General features: G+C 65.1%; 1 protein-coding gene across 3 annotated transcripts; it reads right to left on the minus strand.

Moving 5' to 3' along the window:
* Positions 1 to 2,700: 2,700 nt before the first annotated feature.
* Positions 2,701 to 15,773, minus strand: ARHGAP45 (Rho GTPase activating protein 45). 3 transcript variants are annotated; one of them, XM_053220255.1, is made up of 23 exons: positions 15,318 to 15,474; positions 14,272 to 14,599; positions 11,603 to 11,746; positions 11,297 to 11,381; positions 11,131 to 11,203; positions 10,965 to 11,028; positions 10,738 to 10,875; positions 10,596 to 10,660; positions 10,327 to 10,437; positions 10,160 to 10,240; positions 8,542 to 8,724; positions 8,223 to 8,360; positions 7,950 to 8,077; positions 7,722 to 7,846; positions 7,566 to 7,649; positions 7,353 to 7,439; positions 7,088 to 7,260; positions 6,605 to 6,793; positions 6,370 to 6,507; positions 6,045 to 6,271; positions 5,765 to 5,957; positions 4,975 to 5,083; positions 2,701 to 4,634 (listed from the first exon to the last, which is right to left on the minus strand). In XM_053220255.1, the coding sequence occupies exons 1-23, from the start codon at positions 15,414 to 15,416 to the stop codon at positions 4,318 to 4,320; spliced, it is 3,279 nt and encodes a 1,092-aa protein (XP_053076230.1). In that variant the 5' UTR covers positions 15,417 to 15,474; the 3' UTR covers positions 2,701 to 4,317. The 3 variants fall into 3 exon arrangements, with proteins under 3 accessions (XP_053076230.1, XP_026905200.1, XP_026905201.1); XM_027049399.2 differs by having other exon boundaries at positions 2,708 to 4,634; positions 7,950 to 8,140; positions 15,318 to 15,472; XM_027049400.2 differs by lacking the exon at positions 15,318 to 15,474 and adding an exon at positions 15,524 to 15,773 and having other exon boundaries at positions 2,716 to 4,634; positions 7,950 to 8,140.
* Positions 15,774 to 16,608: the final 835 nt, after the last annotated feature.

Raw genomic sequence — 16,608 nt, forward strand, 5'->3', positions numbered from 1 at the left:
CAGGGGGGGTGGACAGCGGGCATCGGGCCCTGTCCACGTGCGCGAGGCAGGCAGTGCTGCCGTGTTGCTTCAACTTGGTTTCCTGCTGCTTTTCTCGCGCGGAAGTTTGCAGTGAGATCACCCAGCGTCCTCCCGTTACCGTCTGATTTCAGGAAATCTTCCCCAGGTTTGCTTTTCTTTCTGTTTTAATAACTGCTTTATCGGGGTGTAACTTATGTGCCACACAAGTCGCCCATTCGCAGCCCACCGTTCAGTGGCTCTTAGTGTTGTCAGTGTTAGAACTGGTCACCCCAGAGGAAACCCCGTCCCCATCACCACTCATTCCTCCCCACCACCACCCCGGCCCCCCACAAGCCCCCTTCCCGTCCGTGGATGAGCCCATTCTGGACGTTTCACGCACGTGGACTCACACGTCGCGTGGCCTCTCGTGTCTGGTTCCCTCCCTGAGTGTCGTGCGTTCGGGGTCCGTCCGCGGGGTGGCGGGGGTGGGCGCCTCGCTCCTTCTCGCGGTCGAGGGATGTGCGCGTGTGCCGTGGACACGTGTGTATCCATTTGCCCGCCATTGGACGGCGAGTTCTTCCACGTTTTGGCAGTTACGAATAATGTTGCTGTGGGCATTCACCACGAGTTTCGCGTGGACGTGTGTTTTCATTTTTCTCGGGCGTGTATCTGGGAGTAGAATTGCCGGGTCGCCTGGAGGCTGGTTGCCCGTTGGGGGAACCCCCTGGCGGTCAGCACCGCAGCCGCCCCACGTCTCGTCCGCACACCCCTGCCCTCTGCGTCCTCGCCGTCGCCCGGGCTGCTTTTCCCTGACGCCTGGCCACGCTGAGCAGCGTTTGTGTGCTTACTGGCCACTTCAGCGTCGTCTTTGGAGGGAGGTCTGTTCAGATCCTTCGTCCGTGGCAGGATCGGGCTGGCTGGCTGTCCGACCAGGCTGCAGGTGCTGTTGGTTCCCGTGTGCAGGTGTGTTATATACGCTTAACACGCACAAGTCTCCGGTCAGTTACACAGTTTGCGAGAGCTTTTTCCGTTTTTTGTTTTTGCAAACGTCTGTTCCTAACGTTGGTATGTTTACACGTGGCCTTGACTTCTGGGATTTGCTCCTGGGCTTGGTATGACTTGGGGATGTATCTTTTCTCCCTGGGACGGATGGTGCTCTTGATACTGTGAATGCCTAGCGGGTCCTTACTGCCCGAATTGCCACACTCCTCTGGATTCCCAGGTGGACATGGGTCTGTTTCAAGCTCCTCTTGTCTGTGGATCAAGCCTGGTTTTCCAAGTGACAGCTTTGTAGCCTAACGGTGGTACACGTCTCCCCTGTGCCTCCGAACGTCCATACGTTGTTTGCCAAAGGAAGCCAGACACAGAAGGTCACGTCCCATGTGACTCCACTCACGGGGGGGTCCCGTCCACAGAGACAGTAGATGGTGGGAGTGGGGGGTGTGGTGGGGGGCGGGGAGTCAGTGCTTCGTGGGGACAGAGTCTCAGTTTTGGGAGATGGAAAGTTCTAGAGACGGATGGAGGGGGTGGCTGCATGACAGTGTGAGTGCGCTTGCCGCCCGTGAGCTGTGCGCTTAGATGTGGTACGTATTCCGTACATTTTAACCACAGTGAAAAAAACAAAAAAACGACTTGGTTATTGTGTCCTTCCCCCCACAGTGGGGTTTTGTGTTTTGTTTCGGTTTATCGATACTTAGCTTGTGTGTTTTGTTTTGGGGGGGAGCATAGCTAGTTACTGAGGTGTAGCTGACAGGGTGTCACTGGTTGTGCACCTGAAATTAACGTGACTCTTGGCTGTTCTTGAATATGGACTTCGTACAGGAACAGGGGTGCCTGGGGGGCTCCGTTGGTTAAGTGTCCGACTCTTGATTTTGGCTCAGGTCACGGTCTCACGGTCCCGGGAGAATCAGGCTCTGCACTGTGGGATTGTTTCTCTCTGTTTGCCCCTCCCCTGCTCATGCCGCGCTTTCTCAAAATAAATGAACTTAAAACGAATGTGTAAAAAATCCTTTTGCTTTTGGTTGAGTTTGCTTGGTGTCTGAAGCCGGGTGCAAACCTCTGGCCCATCTGCACACGAAGGACTTTGGACAGCTTTGAAGCTCCGTTCGAAGTCGGCAGAGTTCCGGGCGTAGAGGCCACGGACGTTCCTGTCATTCTGGTGCAGGGGGTTTTTTGTTGCCTCAACCTCCATGCCCTCCTTCCAGCAGCACCTGGCCTTCCTTTGAGAATTCATCCCTTTTGGGGACCAGATCCTGGCTATGCCATTGAGTATAACCTCCCTAAGATTGGTTCAGGTTGGGCTGTTGCTCAGACACCTGCCTCAGGCCTCATGGAAGAGGTGCCCCCTCCTTGGATACGGGTGGATTGAGGAGGGGGGCCCCAGTGTTCACATGGCCCCAGGCCCCGGTGACATGCTGTGAGCTGGGTCAAGCCTGGCCTGAAGCTGGCCCCAAACCAGTAAATTACCAGGCACCTCATGAACAGCATCCAGAGGCCTTCGTTTACAGGCCTGGCCAGACTTCAGGGGGAGGCTTTTCATGACCCTTGCTGTTTGAATAATGCCCGTAAGTGGAAAGCTGCCGTCTGGCTGAACACAGAATACAGTTAAATGGTCTTATCTGAGCTTTTTAAGTTTTTCTTTTTTTTTTAATTTACTTATTTTGGGAGAGAGCCCACGAGCTGGGAGGGGCAGAGAGGGGGAGAGAGAATCCCAAGCAGACCCTGTCAGCGTAGAGCCTGACGTGGTGCTCGATCCCATGAACCAGGAGATCATGACCTGAGCAGAAATCAAGAGTCTAAAGTTTATTTTGAGAGAGCAGGCAGGGAAGGGGCAGAGAGAGGGACAGAATCCCAAGCAGGCTCCACACTGTCAGCACAGAGCCCAACGCAGGGCTCAGTCTCACAAACTGAGATCATGACCTGAGCCGAAACCAAGAGTCAGACGCTTAACCAACTGAGCCAGCCAGGCGCCCCTCTTCTGGCCCTCTTAAAGCATATATAGGGTGGGCGTGCTCTTTTCCGTGAAGAGCCAGACCATAGGTATTCTCGGCCCCGGGCCAGACGGCCCCTGGGTGCTTACTCGGCTCTGCGGGGACATGGGCAGCGCGTGATGAGGTTTGGCTGCGTGCAGTTCCGCGTTGGGCTGTTTGCCGGCTCGGTGATCTCCTTTTCCAGATCTTTCTTAGCTGCTGCCGGGGAGGGCCAGGCAAGCTGTTGCAGAGCATTCTGACCGGCACCGCTGCTGCTTTCTAAGCCTGGGGTGCGCGGCAGGTTCCGGGGGGCTGCTCTGTGTCAGGAGGGGAAGGCCCCTCCTGCCACTTGTGTGTCTTGATGGGCGCGAATTCCGTCTGCTTTTGCGCTGCATATGAAGAGTTGGATCTTCCCAGTGCCCAACCGTCCTCGGCCCTCCGGCATAAACCCAGCTTGGGGGGTGGTCTCTGAGCTGGGTGGGGGGTCAGTAACAGGAATTGGGGGCAGGGGTCCTCTTCTGCTCCAGGCTGAGGGTTCACAGTGCCGTCTCCGAAGGTGGCCACAGAATTTAAACCTGTTCCTCAGGCACACTGGCCCCGTTTCCAGGGCTGGTGGCTGCCACACTGGACGGTGAACGGACAGCATTTCTTTCATCTGGAAGGTTCTACCGAACGGTGCTGGGCTAAAAGTTTCTACGAAGTGGTTGTTTGAGGTTGTGTCTGCACAGCTGGTCTCAAAGGCCACTGGAGCTCACACAGCTACAGTGGAACTTCTGTGTCCTCTGTGTCCCTACCCCCAGCCTGCCACCACCAGAGAAGATAGGCTCGGATTTTTAAACTTTATTTTAAGCAGAGTAAATGTGCATGTGAAAGACGTACATCGTGACCAAGATGGAGCTCACCACGCGCCTAAACCCCAAGCGTCCCGACTCGGTTTTCCAGGAAAGCAAGGGCATGGTGCTGCCACTGGCCGCTGCTGTCTGGCTTTCAGAGTGGCCTTCGGTGGTGGCCCAGCGGTGAGAGGTCAAGGCAGAGCTTGTAGGCCCACAGGGCAGCTGGCCCCGGGGGCAGGGCCACGCGGCAGGGACGTCCGAGGCTTCTCTGAGCACACAGTCCCCAGACGACTGGACAGCAGGATCTGCCAGCGTGGCTGGGTCGGGTCGCCAGGGCACACAGGCAGACGGAGCGGGCTTCGACCTCACCCAAGTGCCCCGGAAGCTTCTGGAAGAGGCAGCCGGCAATGCCCTCACCGGTATGGGCTTGAAGGAAGAGGCCTCCCGTGGCCTCCCGGTGACTGGACACCCACAGGGATGGGAGCCGGGAACACACGGCGTGCCCCGCGCCCCAGCTACACAAACTCGGGCTGCCTCTCGTGGCCGGTGCCCGCTGCGATCTGCCCACCGTGGAGCCACGTGACGGGCAGTCCGACCTCGGCCACATTGTTGCACTGATTGGTGTTGAACTCGGAAAGCTGCTCTGCCAGGCCCTCTCCGGCCCCGGCCCCCAGCTGCTCCTCGCTGCCGCTGCCCTGGGCCTCCTCCACGCTGGCCTCGCTGCCCTGCTTCTCCAGGAAGCTGAGGCGGTACGCGCCCCTGCCCGCCGGGGACGGCAACTCCGAGGCCTCCTCCCCCTCGGAGTCGGAGTCGTTGGAGGCCACTTGGGATTCTGCGAAGCCAAGGAAGGTGGGGTGGGGGCAGAGAGGCCAGTTGCGCCGTGACCAGGAGGGACCTGGGGTCCACCGCCTGACCTGCCGTCCCCTCGCCCGGCCCGCTCCCCGCCCTGGGACCACCCACCCGCAGGCCGAGGTGCGGGCTCAAGGCCCAGGGCACCCACGTCGGTGTCTACAGAATACCGCAAAAAGGCGTCTCTTTGCTGGTATTGGCAACAAATCAACAGTTGATATAGGAGATGTCCCTGCCCGTGGGGCATGTGGCCTCCAAAGCCCCTGACGCGGCCCCCTAACACCGCATGGTCTGCCAGCGGGCACCCAGGCTGCCCCGCTCACCTGGACCCCCGTCTGCACCCTCCTCCCGCAGCGGGAGGGCAGCCCCTGCACCCGCCTCCGGGCACGGCGCCTGCACCCCATCCTCAGCCCGCCGGTCATCCGCGTCCTCCTGTGGGCGGCAGAATGTGGTCAGCCGGGGTCCGGGATTCTGGCCCCTCCCAGGCTCTGTTCTCCGTCTGGTTAACTAAACACCCGGCGCACGGATGGCCTGATGCCACTGTGCCCGGTGTCGCTAAGCAGCTGCGACTCGCCCACGTGGGGCAGAAGGCCGCGGGCGGCAAGGCCGAGGTCCCGTGTGGACGCCAGTGTGCCCTGCCGCCCCGAACACACACCCTGGAAGAGGGCCTACCGCGGGGCCGGGAGCACAGGAGCACGAGGCTCGAGAACAGAGCAGATGGGGCTGGCAGACAGGAGATCGGTGGCACGAGATTGAAACCCAGCAGCCAGGTGAGCTGGCAGGTTGGACCCAGCTGGGCAGCACGCGAGCGTGAGGACGTGCTGTAGGCGGCACGGAGATGGGAGACCCACGGGGCCGGGCCGAACGCGAGGTCCGAGGTGGGCTCCGGAGGCGGGGGCACAGCCACAGGGCCTTTGCACCAACAGTGGCTCTCCCTCAAGGGTCGAGCCCTTCCTCCATCAGTTCTTTGCTTAAAAGATGCCTCCAAGGCCACTTCTGACCACCCGGCCCAAAGCAGGCGCGTCAGTCATTCTGTCTCTGGCCCGGCCCCCTGCTCAGAGCGGGCAGCCCTGCAGTCTGCCAACACAACACCCTCCCCCGGCCCCCAGGCACCTCGGGCTCCTCCTCGAAGACCAGGTCGTAGTGGGCGATGAGGGTCTCCACGATGCGGGCCTGGTGGGGGTAGTCCACCAGGGAGGACAGGGACACGGTGGCCTCGGTGGGCCTTGGCCGCAGCAGCGTGGGTCCAAACACGATGCCCAGGTTCCCCGGGGTCATCTTGTTGTCCTGCTCCACCTCCACGATCCTGGGGGCCACGCGGGCGCGGGAGCAGGTGTGAATGGCTCCCCCAGGCCCCCCCCACAACCCGGACCCCTGCCAGGCCGGCCCTCACCTGCGCAGGTGTCGCAGCAGGTACCGCAGTGTGGCCCTGTTCTCGGGCGGCAGGCCCTGCAGGCGCTCCCGCAGCCGGCCCGCCATGGCCACGGCTGCAGCCTCGCTCTCGGCGGCGTCGGGCCGGCCCCGTGACGCCGCCTTGGCCTCGGCCTCCGCCTTCAGACTGTCCTTGGCCAGCCCCACGAGCTCGTGGTAGAGGCGGAAGGAGATGAGCGGTTCGGGCAGCTGTGGGTGACGGGTCGGACGGGGTCAGAGGCCCCCGGCCCAGCAGTACTCGCCGCCCGCCCCCCCCCGGTCCCGGCTCAGCGGGCACCCGGCCCCACCTGGCGCAGGTAGAGTTTGAGGACGTTGCTGACGTCGTGGGGCGAGGCCTGGGACAGTTCCACCAGCTCCTTGCCGTTCTCGAAGTCCTGGCACAGCTTCTCCACGCGCGTTTTCACCCCGTTGACACGGTAGATGCCCTGTGGGGGCCGCGGTCAGCACGGCCCCCGCCCGCCGCGCCGCCGCCGCCCCCCCCCCCCGGGACGAACCCCCCGCTGCTGCCCCGGGGCTGGTCACCTTGGTGTGCAGCGCCCGCCGCTCGATCTCACCGATGCACTTCTTGACGATGAAGGGCACGCCGTCGGGCGTGCCACGGGCCGCCTGGCCGAAGTCCTGGCCAAAGAGCTGCAGGCGGCCTTGGAGCTTCTTGTGGCCGCACTGGATGGCCAGCGTCTCCAGACACTTCTTGTGGCAGGCCAGGCAGCACTGCGGCGGGCGGCGTGTCAGCGACCCCCTCCCAGCGCCCGCCTGACCCTCACTCGCTCGTGGCGTCTCCAGAAGCGCCACCGCTCCCGGCTCACTCTGTCTCCTCGGCTGGGGCACACGCCTGCCCAGGCGGCTCCTTCCTTCCAGACGCCTCGCTTTTCCTGCCGACAGCCCGGCGGTCCTGCCTCCGGGGCCCTCCGGTCTCTGCTCCCGGCTGAGCGGGACACCCCCCCCCCCCCGCCCCCCCCCCCGTCCCGAGCACGTAGCCCCAGCCGTCCCCCGAGCTCGACCCACCTCCTCGCACTCGGCGCCCTGGAAGTAGACGTAGCTGTTGCACTCCCTGCACTTGGCTGGCGTGCGCAGCTTCCGCAGCCGGTGCGTTCGCGCCGCCTTGGACAGCCCCACGTGGCGGAAGGGCCCGCTGGGCACGGCCACCGGCAGCTCGGGGGCCATGCCGTTGAGGTCGGCTGCGGGGCGGGGCGAGCAGTGAGCCTCGCGGCCGCAGGCCAGCACCGGGCCCACCGGCCTCCCCCTGACACCGGGCCCGGGGGCCCCTCACCCTGCTCGAAGGCTGATGACTCTGCGCTGCCGTCCTGGTCCGCCAGCTCCTCGCCGGATGACATCTGCTGCAGCTTCTTGAAGTCCCCTGCACGGGAGACCGGCGTCAGGCACCCCGAGCCACGAGGGACCCTCCCCAGAGGGCTCACGGCCGCCACAGCGTCCCATCACCCCCCGGCTGCCCCAGACGCCCGGCAGGCGGGGGCCTCCTCACCTGAGCCAGAGCCGGGGTCCAGGCTGCCGTCGGAGTCTGCGGTGCTGCTGGGCCACGACTTGTGCACCTGGTGGCCACGCCCACCTGCAGAAGGAGGCGTCTCCAGTGGGGGCCACGGGGAAACCACGCCCACCCCGCACTGCGCCAGGCTCTCACCCCTGCGGTCCTTGGCCAGCGCCCCCTCGGTGGGCCCGCTTTCCTCCTCGGGACCGCCAGCGGCCTCTGTCCCCACGGCGTCGCTGACGTTGAGGCTACCCTTCCGGGTGCGCATGACCGGAGACCTGGTGGACCGAGCCAGAGGGAGGGGACGGGACGGGACGGGGGTCACGGAGGCGCTGCAGGCGGGAAGCCCGGCCCCCGCGGGGCCCGTGCCGCTGGCCGTACCAGGTGTTGGTGGAGACGTAGGGCTCGAAGTCGTAGCGCACGTCCGGCTCATCGCCCCGCTGCAGCTGGCACACGTGGGAGGCGTACTGCTGGCCGGGGTCGTACAGCTTGCTGCTCTCGCACAGCATCTGGAAGTGCACGGGCAGCGGGGCCGTCTGCATGTGCATCATCTGGTAGTAGGAGATGGTGGCCTGCGGGCAGGCAGGCGGGTGAGCCGCGCCGACCGGGCCCAGGGCCCCCCCCGCCCCCCGTGGCCAGAGCGCGGGGCCGCACCGACTTGATGGTCTGGTCGCTCTGCCGAATGACCTCCTGGATCTGCCGCAGCACCGTCACCTTGGCATCCTCCAGCTCCTGCTTCTGCGTCTTGGCATCGGCCACACACGTGCGGTAAGTGGCCATGGCCTCCTCCGCCTGCACGGGGCAGAGGGGTGCCCAGAGATGCCTCAGCCCGGCCTCGGCCCCCGGGACGTCGCCAGGCCGGCCGCAGGAACCGAGGCGGCAGAACGGGCTGGGACGCGTTCCCACGGGACACACAGCCTGGGCCGGCGCCGCGGGGTTCTGCCGCCAGGGCCCCCTCCTTGTCTGCGCTCACCTTGTTCTTGGCCTCCTCCTCCAGACGCCTCCGCTTGTCCAGGGTCTTGGAGGCCGCGGCCCCGGGCCCCGTGCCTGCCTGCTCCTCCTCGGCCTTGGCCGCCAGGAAGCGGGCCTTGCTGTGGTCCTCACAGCGCTGCCCGTAGCCCTGCTTGGCCTTGCGAAGGTTGGACTCGGCCTCTTGCTGCGGGCAGGAGGGTGAGGGCGCCAGTCCAGAGCCGGGCTCCGGCTGGGCTCCGCCTCCCGGCCCCTGTCCCCGACCACCCCCATCAGCCACCCACACATCTTGTGCCCACGGCCCCGCGGGGCAGACAGAGGCCCTACCCGAGAGTGGACAGGAGAACAGGAGGGGACGCCTGCCTACGGACCCTGGGAGGAACGGGCGTCCGGTGTGCCCACATCACAGCCCCCGCAGCTGAGACCTCCACCCGCCCCCACCAGAGTGGTGGCCACCCTCCCGTCTCTCACTTCCCCTCTTACGCAGGAGAGGTGTAAAGCCGCCCCGGCAGGAAGCCGGGCGCCCTGAGGGTTGGTCAGAAACATGGCGAGTCTTCTGGGGGCCACGCCCCAGCCTGCGCTGTCAGAGGCTTAAACGTACAGAAACTAGCTTGTGCAAATACCAGGGGAAACGTGGAGAGGGTCTGAAAACCATTTCGCTGTGGGAAGGCCTTGAACACGGGACACAGACCCAGAAACCACACAAGAAAAGGCCACCGCTTGACACGCTCAGGCCTCTGGCTGGCAAAACAGGCCAAAGGTAGAGTCAAAAGTCAAAGACGATAAACCGGGGGTGGGTGGGGGGGGGTCCATAACTCACATCAGCAAGGGCTGAGATCGTGTCAAGAGCTCTGACAAATCAGTAAGAAAGAAAGAACGCATCATCCAGCCCAAAATGAGCAAAGGGCAGGAAACAAGTGTTTCCAGGAGGGAAGCAGAGGGAGCTCAGGAGAGGCTCACACGTTCACACCCTCCCCCAGCCGTCCCGCTTTGGGCACCCATCGGAGATACATGTCTGGTCGCAGGTCCGAGAGATGGACGCGAGGTGTCACAGCGCTGGTGTCTGAAACACCAACAGCCCAGCGGTGACGGGAAGGTAGCAGTAGGATTTAGTGAACTAAGTCCAGTGGCCTCCACAGCTGAGCACCTGGAGCGGAAGATGCGCCCCCCCCCCGCCCCGCCCCCAGATTGAGGTGCCCAAGCCTCCGGCCACGGGACGGGGTGTAAAGGGCCAGGAGCAGAAGAGCCAACCCGACACGCTGGCGAGCATACGGAAGGGGAGGGGCCCTTGCTGGAAGGCGGCGGGGGGGAGGTTTTCACTGAAGGCCCCGTTAACGTAGCTGGGAAACACACAGATGCTTCCCGCTTTGGAAAAGTCTAAAACCAAACCGGGGGGAAGAGACGCGAAGGAAGCTGGCGCTCGCACCAGACCCGCTGCGCCTGCGCGGGGTGGGGGGGGGGGCGCACTGGCTCCCCACTCCTCCCTGCACCGCCGCGGGTGGCAGCCCGGGATCTCTCCCACGCAGGGCCCGCGCCCCCCTTGGGCACCACTGCCAGCCTCCTGCGGGCACAGGAGGCCACAGCGCCGGGCCCCTCCCACCACCCCGTCCCCGCCGGCCTACCAGCTTCCTCTGGGCACGGTGCCATGACTCCTTAATCTCCTTCCTGCGCTTCTCATGCTCAAGCCGCCTCAGGCTCAGGGGCTGGTGGGGGGGGCACAGACTGTGAGCGAGGGGGGCCCCGGCACACCCCCGGCCTGCCCGGCCGCCCGCCCGGCCGCCCGGCCCACCTGGATGAAGGTCTGGTTCTGCAGCGTGCCCACCGCCTGCACCATGTTGTGGCCGAACTCCAGCTCCTGCTCTAGGGCCAGGGAGTAGATGGACAGGAGGGGCATGTGCGGCTGTGGGGTGGGGGCGGCGGTCACGGAGGAGGGCCTGGGCGGCCCCCCTTCCCCGGGCCGTCAGCTGCCGCTGGCACCCGCGGCGCAGGCAGGGGGCCCCTTCCCTGTGGCCCCTCTGGGGGGCGTGGAGACGCACACCCAGGCCCCAGGGACCCCACCTCCTGCATGACGCTCTGTCTGCAGCTATGCACGATCTTCTGCAGGCCTTTGGCGAAGTCCATCTCTGCGGGCGGGGGCGGCGTGAGTGCGGGGCTGTGGGGGCGGCGCCTTCCCCGGCCCCGCACCCCGGGCCGCTCTTACCCAGCATCGTCCGCTTCTCCAGGTAGCCGATGAGGTCCTTCATGTACTTGGCCATGTTCTTGGCATACAGCAGCGCGGCATCCACACCGCCTTCGCAGCGCTGCAGCAACATGTCCACCTCCTCGGGGGGCAGGCAGCCTGCGGGGCGCCCGCTTAGCCCAGCCCGACGCCCCCCTCCCTCCCCGCCCGCCCGTCGGGCCAGCGCCCGCCCGCCCGTCGTGTCTCACCGTCACAGTCGTCGGTGCTGGGGGTGGAGCCCTCGCTCCCCTGCGAGTACAGGCTCTCCATGGTCTGGGTGGGCGGGGGACGCGGGTGAGTCGCCCCCCCTCCACCCCCTGGCAGAGAGGGACGGCCCCCAGAGGACATGGGAGTGACTCACCCCACCCTGCTCACCTGGCTGGGGTCCCCAGGGGGCACCGACAGGAGGGTGCTGCTGTCCACTTCCCCCATGAGGAACTCGGACACGCTGCAGGGCAGGGCAGGGCAGGGCAGGGTGAGTGCCAAGACACACGCGGCCCCGGGCCCCCCAGCCTCGCCCCAGCAGCCCCACGGCACTCACGTGCTACTGAAGGAGACAGCGATGGTCTCCAGGGCCTTCTCAAACTCCCGCTTGTCAGACTCATTGTTGCACTCGTAATGGAAGGCTGGCGGGCAGAGACAAGGACGAGGCGGCTGACCCACTTCTGGAGGTGACCACCCCTGCCTGCGGCCACCTGAAGGGAGCTCCCAGACCGGGGGAGCAGGAGGGCAGCTGTGCCTGTCAAACTGCCGTGCGCCCTTCACAACCCGCTTCGAACGCCCCCTCCCCCAGGCAGCCCTCCCCGGGGCCTCTGGAGCCCTCGCCACCCTGCCCCAGCTGGCTGACCTCTGATCTTGGCAATGAGGGTGCCCGCGGCAGTGAGCGTCTCCACGGTGTTGAGCAGCGGGAACCTGGAGATGATCTGTCGCATCACACGAAGGGCCTCCCCCAGGCACTCGTGGGCCAGGGGCCGGCGGGCCTCCAGCAGGTCTGTGGGGCACGGTGGGTGTGAGCAGGGAGGAAGCGCCTGGCCCCAGGAGAGCCAGGGGCCTGCCCCCTCCTCAGGGCTCCTGTCCCAGGATGGGGAGACTGAGGCAGAGGTGGGGAGGGCAAAGCCCACTGTGGGGCCTCAGGTGAGGCACAGTCCCTCTGGGCTGCGGGCCGGGGCCACAAAGGCCAGACCCCGGCTCAGGCAGTCCCTTCTCAGAACTTTCTCTTCATGTCCTTCAAGAGACCAAACTCCTGCTCATCCTTCAAGCTGCAGGCCTGGTGCCCCCTCCTCCGTGCAGCCCACCAGGCCCCTTTCCTGCCACAAGCTCACGGGGCTGCTCAAGTCTCTGTCCAGCTCTGGACCTGCCTTGCCTCCTGCCACGATCTGCTCTCCCCTGCCAACCACCCCGTGAGGCAGGTGTGGTCATCATCCCCATTCTGTAGATGAGGAAGCTGAGGCACAGAGAGGGGCAGGGCGTTCTCAGGGATGATGGAGCTTTTCTGTGTTCACTAGCTCTGCAGGTATGAGAACTCCAGACAGGAGGACCCCAGGTGGCCTTATCTCCAGGGCAATGGGGAGCCATAGAAGGTGCTAGAGCAAAGCAGGGCAAGGTCAGATCTGTGTTTTGGAACGTGCCTTTCAGTGCCCTCCATGAGCAGTTCTGTTTTTTTAAGATTTTAGTTTTAAGTTATCTCTGTACCCAACCTGGAGCTTGAACTCACAACCCCAAGATCAAGAGGCACACACTCTGGGCACCCGGGTGGCTCAGTCGGTTAAGCACCCAGTTTTGGCTCAGGTGGTGATCTCGTGATTCGTGGGTTCAAGCCCCACATCAGGCTCTGTCCGCCTGGAGCCTACACTGGATTCTGTGTCTCCCTCTCTCTCTAACCCTCCCCTGCTCACTCTCTGTCTCTCTTAAAAATAAACATAAAAGAAAAAAAAAATACAAAAAAGCCACACGTCTACGGGCGGAGCCAGCCAGGCGCTCCCCCACAGTCTTCGTTACCGTGTGTGCAGACGACACTGTGTGCAAAACACGTGCCATTAGAACCACAGGAGTCGGTGGAAGGAGAAGGGCCGACTGCAGACACGAGACCCGGAGGCAGCCTCACCTCCCGCGGCCCCCGCGCCCCGACTCCGAGCCTGGCAGACGACGTTCAAGACACCAGGTAGAGCCTCGTGGGCACGGAGGACCCCACTGAAAGCCACCTCCGGGGCGACCCCAGCACCTCACGCCCAAGCACACGCTCGCTGCCTAAGACGACTTGCGGGGGGCGGGGGGGGGGGCTTCAGGAAGCCAGGGAAGCCAGCCATGGGGGGCGGGGGGCACAGGCACACCCCTTCCCGAGAAGGTCCTTCCCCACACCTGCACCTGCCCCGGCCCCGCAAAGCCCAGGTGCCCCGGACGTGCTGCCAGCCGGACCAGGGGACCCTGCACTGTCTCCTCACTTGGGGCTCCACCCAGAGTGGGTCTTACTGTCCTCACAACCATCACAATACGCCGAGGACATCGGACCCCCGCCAGCTACCCCGCAGGCCCCGTCGTGGCCCCATTTCACAGAAGAGACACCTGAGCTCAGAGGAGGAGGCCCAGCAGGGGAAGGGCCCAGACCCAACCCACATCCTCTCTCACAGGTGCCCAAAGCAGGTAGAAGGGCGCCCCTGCCCCGGGCCCAACCTCCCTCAGGACGCAGCCTGGCTCGGCCCCGCCCAGGCCCGGCCTCCAAGGAAGCAGAGGGATCAGGATCGAGAGGAACCAGGAACTGAGATTAGAGAGTTTCCCCAGGAAGCAGCTCTGGCCCCCGCCTGGACCAGATAACCCTGGGGGGCTCCCACCTCCCGGCCAGCAGGGCCAGGCCTCCGCTGCCGGGAAGGTCGGATCCCAGCTCCCGCCCCTCCTTGGCCGGAAGAGCCGGGGGTCAGGGCCCGACGAGGGGCCTCTGTTTCCTCATCTGTAAAGCGGGCGCCTGGGGGAGCGGGTCAGAGCACTTGGCACGGTCCTGGCACTGCGGTTTCTGGGAGGAGCGGGCAGGGCCACGGGCTGCGCACGAGGTGCCAGGGACAAACAGGAAGCGGATGAAAATAACTCGGCAGGAAGCTGGGCCGTCAGCGCCGCACGCAGGAGAAAACGGAACTGCCACCCCGCAGGCCACTGGCTCCCCCTCGTCCCCCCGAATCTGTCCCCGGCCAGACCTCAGCCCACCTCCAGTCCACGCGGGTTCCATCCTGCAGGGCGGACCTTGTCCAGTCGCGGCTCTGACACTTCCTGTGGTCCCCCATTGCCCGCAGGATCACATCTGGGGCCCTTCACCACACGCTTCACACACCCCGAAACCTGTTCCCCTAAGCACATCTCCATCTTGGGTCTGAGCTTGCACACGTGACGTTCCCTCTGCCCCGGTGCCTTTCTCTCCTGGTGGCCACCCAACTCCTACACACCCCTCGGAGCCCTAGCTGCGGTGGCACCGCCTTCTGAGCCTCGCTGACCCCCCACCCAGGCCCCGGGGCCCCTGCCGCTTCTCACCCTCCTGCAGAACGCACTCCTTGAGCTTCTCCAAGCCTTCGGCAAAGCGGCCCACGTCGGCCAGCAGGTGGGAGATGTCCTCCACGGTGTCGGGGCACGGCCCCTCAGGGGGCAGCTCGGCGGGGCTGGTGGTGGTCAGAGGGCTGCGGTGGCCCCGGCCTAGCGTCCAGGTGCTGGATCCGGACAGCGGGAAGCCAGCAGCGCTGGCATGGCGGCTCAGGCTGGTGGGCCGCTTGAGTGTACCCGTGGCCTTGGCATTTGAGGCTGCGCCTGGTGGCTCCAGGCTGGGTCCGAGGGACACATCAGCCCCGTCTTTCCTGGGCAGCTCCTGGGAGGGCGGGGGGGGGGGGGGGGGGGGAGGAGGGTGACGCAGGTGCTCCGGCCCGGGCACCGCCTCAGTTTCCCCAGAAGTACAGCGGGGCTCCGGAGGGTCTTCGGCCTGACCCCACGGGGATCAGAGGCCAGAGGTCAGAGGGCTGAGATTTGGTGCCCTGCCCCGCCCACACCTGTTACCCAACATCCTCTTCCCCAGCTCTTTCACAAACAACCGTCTTTGCCCAAACCACAGCCAGGGGTGGGGCCTGCGAGGGTGTGGGGGAGGGGCACCCCACTTCCTGGTGGGGCAGGGAGGGCTGGGAGGGGGTCCTCAGCCCCTGCAGCCCCCTCTGGCTGCTGCACACACACCTCCTCCCTGGTGGAGACACCTCTGTCGATTCCCGTAGACCCCCAAGCCCCACGGACACGCCCAGGCCTCGTAGAGTATCCCCAAACTTCGTGGCTCTCCAGACCCGAGAGAGGCACCCCCCGGCCCTACACCCCACGGATCCTGTGTTGTGCTCTGCACCTCTAACCCTTGGGCCCAGTGGTTGTGCTATGGCTCTCAAACAGCGACGGCACCACTGCCCCCAGGTTCCCTGACCACCGCCCTGCGGAGCCCCAGGCCCAATGCCGCCCTGACCCGGGCACCCTCCCACCTACTCCCCGGGCCCCACGGCCGGCCCTGGTCCAAGCAGAGGGATGTGGGGGTCGACCCAAAGCGCTCCTACCGTGAGCTGAACGCCAGGGTCCCGGCCTTTCCTGCGTGGCCCGTGCAGTCCAGCCCAGTGGGGGCTGTAGCTGGCGTGAGTCCCCCGCCTGCCCAGCATGGAGCTGCTGGGCCCCCAGCACAAGGCGCGCGCCCCTGGGCCCCTGCCGCCTGGGGGTTACTCCAAGGCCCCCGCCCGCTCTGCGCTCCCCAGAGAGGCTCACTCACCCCCAAGGGCTGTGGGCTGGGGCTTCCCGCCCGGTTCTTTTTGGAGATGGAAGGGGTTTTCATAAGCTCCCGCTTCTTCCTGGAGAACATGGTGGGACCTGGGCCCAGTGGCCCAAGACAGGCGGGCCGGGGTCACGCAGGCTGGGGGTCTCAACGCTGCAGCCCTCCCTCCTGGCTGCCTCGGGGCCACATTGCCGCCGGCCACCCCCTCCCCAGCTGTCAGGCCCACGTGACAGGCCCAGCCCTCATTGGCGGGCCCTCCCCCTCCCCCCCCCCCCCCCCCCCCGACAGGAAAAGGCCTCCGGAGGCGGTGAGTGACAGAGACGCAGACCTGCCCCCCACCCTCCCTGGCCTCAGCCTGGCCCTCCTCACAGTGGGCTTGAAGGTGGGGTCCCGGGTGCCACCCCCAGCTTCCGCTTTCAGGAGCTCTGCGCGTGTGCTGGCCAGGGTGCCTGCGCCCTGCACTGATGCCCCGGTGCGTGGTGAGGGCACACGCAGACGCCCAGGCGCGGCCAGGAGTACGCACACACGCGCGCACAAGGACACGTGCTCGGACGTCATGAAGCCCGCACGTGGAACGGACAAGCCAGGGCTTCCCTCCCAGACCCTGAGCTTGGACACACGCTATCCAGGCCGCCCGTTCTCCCTCCTCTGGCCACCAGGCAGCACAGGGCACAGCAGGCCACCGTCCCCAGCCCTATTCCCACAGTCCGGGGACACACACAGACCATCACACTTATCAAGCAGCAGCGCTGACGAGGCGTCTTTGGAAACAAGCCTGAGGCCACCCAGCCACGAGACCAGCCACGTGTAGGGACCCCTGGCTTCTTCCCCCCTCCCCAGACCCCCGCTCCCCTCCTCCAACCACCTCTTCTCTTGAAGACCCCTCACCAGAGGCTTCTCCCCTCCCCCATTCTTCTCACGTCTGGAGTCCCACCCCATCCCCAAACCCCAACAACCCCTTTTCCCTCCCCAACACTGACCCCACTGACCTCTGGTGGGAGGGGCAGGTCTACAGGGCAAAGGGCCCGAAGACCACAGCCTCTGGTGCCAAACCCGCCTCTCCAGGCCCGGGTCCATCCACA

This window comes from Acinonyx jubatus, chromosome A2 (genome assembly GCF_027475565.1).
Source record: "Acinonyx jubatus isolate Ajub_Pintada_27869175 chromosome A2, VMU_Ajub_asm_v1.0, whole genome shotgun sequence".
NCBI lineage: Eukaryota > Metazoa > Chordata > Mammalia > Carnivora > Felidae > Acinonyx > Acinonyx jubatus.

Bases quoted from the DNA above. Each gene is read 5' to 3' on its own strand.
- ARHGAP45 (XM_027049399.2), bottom strand. From the start codon at position 15,416: ATGCTGGGCAGGCGGGGGACTCACGCCAGCTACAGCCCCCACTGGGCT. The intron at 6,508-6,604 runs GTGACCAGCCCC...CGGCCCCCACAG, and splicing joins GGCGGGCGCTGCACACCAAG to GGCATCTACCGTGTCAACGG. The intron at 5,958-6,044 runs GTGAGGGCCGGC...CGTGGCCCCCAG, and splicing joins CTGCTGCGACACCTGCGCAG to GATCGTGGAGGTGGAGCAGG.